At 36.3% G+C, this 3,298-nt stretch overlaps 1 protein-coding gene across 1 annotated transcript; it reads right to left on the minus strand.

Moving 5' to 3' along the window:
- Positions 1–1,927: 1,927 nt before the first annotated feature.
- LOC149538056 (ethylene-responsive transcription factor ERF039-like) lies at positions 1,928–2,928 on the minus strand. The gene has a single exon (XM_089802302.1). The coding sequence runs from the start codon at positions 2,899–2,901 to the stop codon at positions 2,320–2,322; it is 582 nt and encodes a 193-aa protein (XP_089658428.1). The 5' UTR covers positions 2,902–2,928; the 3' UTR covers positions 1,928–2,319.
- Between the last annotated feature and the right edge of the window lie 370 nt (positions 2,929–3,298).

Below are 3,298 nucleotides of genomic sequence, written 5' to 3' on the forward strand. Positions count from 1 at the left end.
AAAAATATTTCTAATAAATTTCAAAAGGAAAAATTCTACAAATGTGATAAAAAAATTTATGACAAACAAATATATCTTGCCAAGTTTTTTAAAAGAACAAACTTAATAAAAGAAACATACTAGTTTAGAAATGCTTAAATATATTTGACTTTGGGATTTGAAAAATATCAAAACAAACCAATAATTTTGTAAATTTGCCAAAGAAATGTTTTACAAAACATGACCCAACAATTTTGTTGAACAAATATTTCTTGCAAAGTTTTGTAACACACAAAAACTGTAAAATAACTAGACTAATTTTACAACTACTTAAATATACTTGGTTCAAGATATTCTTAAGATGGAAAATGCAAATAATGAACATTGAAACAAATTCCATAGAGTTCAACTTTACAAGCCACATATTCCTACCCATCAAAAACCACAAGAAAAATAATTCACCACCCACTAAATATATTACAAATTTAGTATATGTGGCATTCATTTTTTCCTCCCAATTTTAAACATTAACCACACACTATAGAAACTATACTCATTGACTAAAACTCTTCCCATTAAAAAATTTAGTGTAAATTTGCTTAAATGTTTTGAACTCGAGGTATAGAAACAATCAGAAACAAAAAAATATGTATATTAGTTTTATAATTAGTTAAACATATTCGGCTACGACAATACCAACACACACTTTGAACACCAACCTATACCACAAATAAACCAAGTAAAGAGGGAAAAAAAAATGCCGCAATACCCTTTGTCGCCTCTAGCTTTGTTGTCACTACGTTTAGATGAAAGTCCAAATAATGAGCACTAAATCAAATTTTATCAACTTCAAGTTGCCATTGACATACTCTCACATATTAAATGCCATTATTAAATAAAAATGCATGACCCACTAAATGTGAAGGCAATTATTTTTTCTTTATTTGACATAGTAAAACTTTAAAAAACCGCAATCCCATAATTTTACAAAAAAATTTTAAAAAAATGGAAATGTGCATGTCTCATACTAAATAAAAACTTTACCCTTTGACAAATTTTTTGCATCCATAATAAATAAATAAATTAATATACTCTCATTTTATCAAAAATAATAATCATTTGCACCTTACCACAAATTATGTTGCTAACAAACATTAGTATTTTAGCTAATTGTAAGTGTTTGCAAATTACTAATATATATTAATGCAATTAGCTAACATATATGTTAACTATCAATTGATGAGCTTAAGGGGCTTTCTAATGAATGGCTCATAAGGCACTTGGTGAGGTTTTGCAAATGAGGTTGCAAGTAGAGTGGGTTTAACCATGGAGGGATCTTCGTAGTTAAGTGCGCTCAGGCTGGAGTAGTACTGGGATGGGTGACTTCCTAGGAAGTCCCGATGCTTCACCCTTGTGAGCATCACCTAGATCCAATGAGTGCTAAGTGTTCAATTTATTCTCATGAGATATGGATTCATGTTGAATCACTACTCATGAAACGTGGGTTAATGAGTTTGACTCAAAATCAACATAGTTAAATTGTGATAACAGCGATATCACACATTAATGTTTGCCAAATATTTGTTATCAACATAATTTGTGGTAAGGTACAAACATATTGTTACATCACACATTAATGTTTGTTATCAACATAATTTGTAGTAAGGTACCAACATATTCTTACATAGACAATCGCAAGGCCCTCTCTATGGTGCTTCGATAAAAACACTACATATATAGATAGATTTAAGTTGCCCCATACCACCCGGCAAGAGCACAAATTTGCTATAACCTCTTAAAAACTCTTCTGCTATCCAATCAGTCATTGTCTAGTCAAACCATAGTTATCCACGCGGCAAAATATGTAAAGATACGACAAACCCACTTTGATCGCTCAAGCGAGAAAACGATGGGCAGAAACAATTGACAGGTGGATGAAAAGCAAATGGGATTTTGCAAGCATTGCCTTAATTGTTTTCCTCTTTATCAAAACTGAATTACAAAGGAAGAGAGTATTTCTGCTGTGCTCCAAAACAGAAAACGCTCCGATTTTCGGGTCGATTACGACCACGTATTGTATTTAATAAAATTTCGTGCAGTGCATTTTTTTCGCCGGACAATCTCCCCGTCGACGAATAGTTAATAATAATTAACACGGTCGCAGGGGAAGCATCATAAAAAAACAATTTGTCAGTGGGGTCGACCGATGGAATAATGCCCTTACATCCCGCACTTTAACGTAAGAACCATCATTACAAGTTTTAAGTTAAAAAAGTACCACTAATTTCTCTCAGTAACAGAAAGGCCGTGTAACTGTGCATCTAATAATTTCCTTTTAACTCAATCGTTCCACAGCGGGTAAAGTCTCTGCTCTGGTTTACTCTCGTCGTCGTATTCGTGTATTCGCGGAGGTGTGACGAGAAGGGCCTCCGCCATTTTCTCCATCATGTCCGGCGAATCATTAAATCTCAAATCATCGCCGGGCCCCACTTCCCCATTTGACAGCATTGTCTCATGACTCTCCCCCTCTTCTTCAAGTGGTTTAGAAGAGTGGGGAAAAAGCAAGAGCGTTCTGTGCTCCTCGAATGACTGCGCCGCCTCCGAAGCAGCGGATTGAACGTCTCGAGGAAGAGATTGAGCGGGGCGGGGCAGAGTGTGGGCGGCGTGAGGGAAATTGAGGACGGCGGATTCACCCTTCAAACAGAGAGCCGCCGCATCGTAGGCACGTGCGGCCTTGTGAGGAGTGTCATATGAGCCGAGCCATAATCTGCTCTTCTTCTTCGACACTCTAATTTCAGATATCCATTTCCCCCAACTCCGGCGGCGCACACCTTTGTACTTCACATCTTTCCTCTCTTCGCCTCCTTCATTCCTCGCCTCGCTTGCTTTCACACCCTTAGGATCTTCACATACCAAGGCCATAGCAATTTATAAAATGGCGCGCTAAAAGAAAATGTTTTCCAACGTCCAAGAGTAGTAAGTTCAATGAATTTTTATCTACTATAATGAAAAACTTGTGGCCAAGAAACGATGGCAGGTGGCACCGATGGCTTTCCTTAAAGAAAACCTCCACGTGGCCCTGCTTTTGAGTAAAGTGTGTTAAGTTTGTGGCTCTGGTGCAATCGGTTCTCTACTTTTGCACAGTAAGAGGTTTCACACCGCACAAAGCCTCCCCTTGCAATGTTTATTAGTTCTTTTACGATGCTACTCTATTCATTAGAGTCAATTTTTGAATTAAACTAATGAATCAAATCATATAACTAATTTTAAACGTCTACATCTGTTCTTGTTTTGTTTGGACTGTACTAATTTTTATAGG

Source organism: Cupressus sempervirens, chromosome 9 (assembly GCF_028749045.1).
Source record: "Cupressus sempervirens isolate cs-2001-9-10 chromosome 9, ASM2874904v1, whole genome shotgun sequence".
NCBI lineage: Eukaryota > Viridiplantae > Streptophyta > Pinopsida > Cupressales > Cupressaceae > Cupressus > Cupressus sempervirens.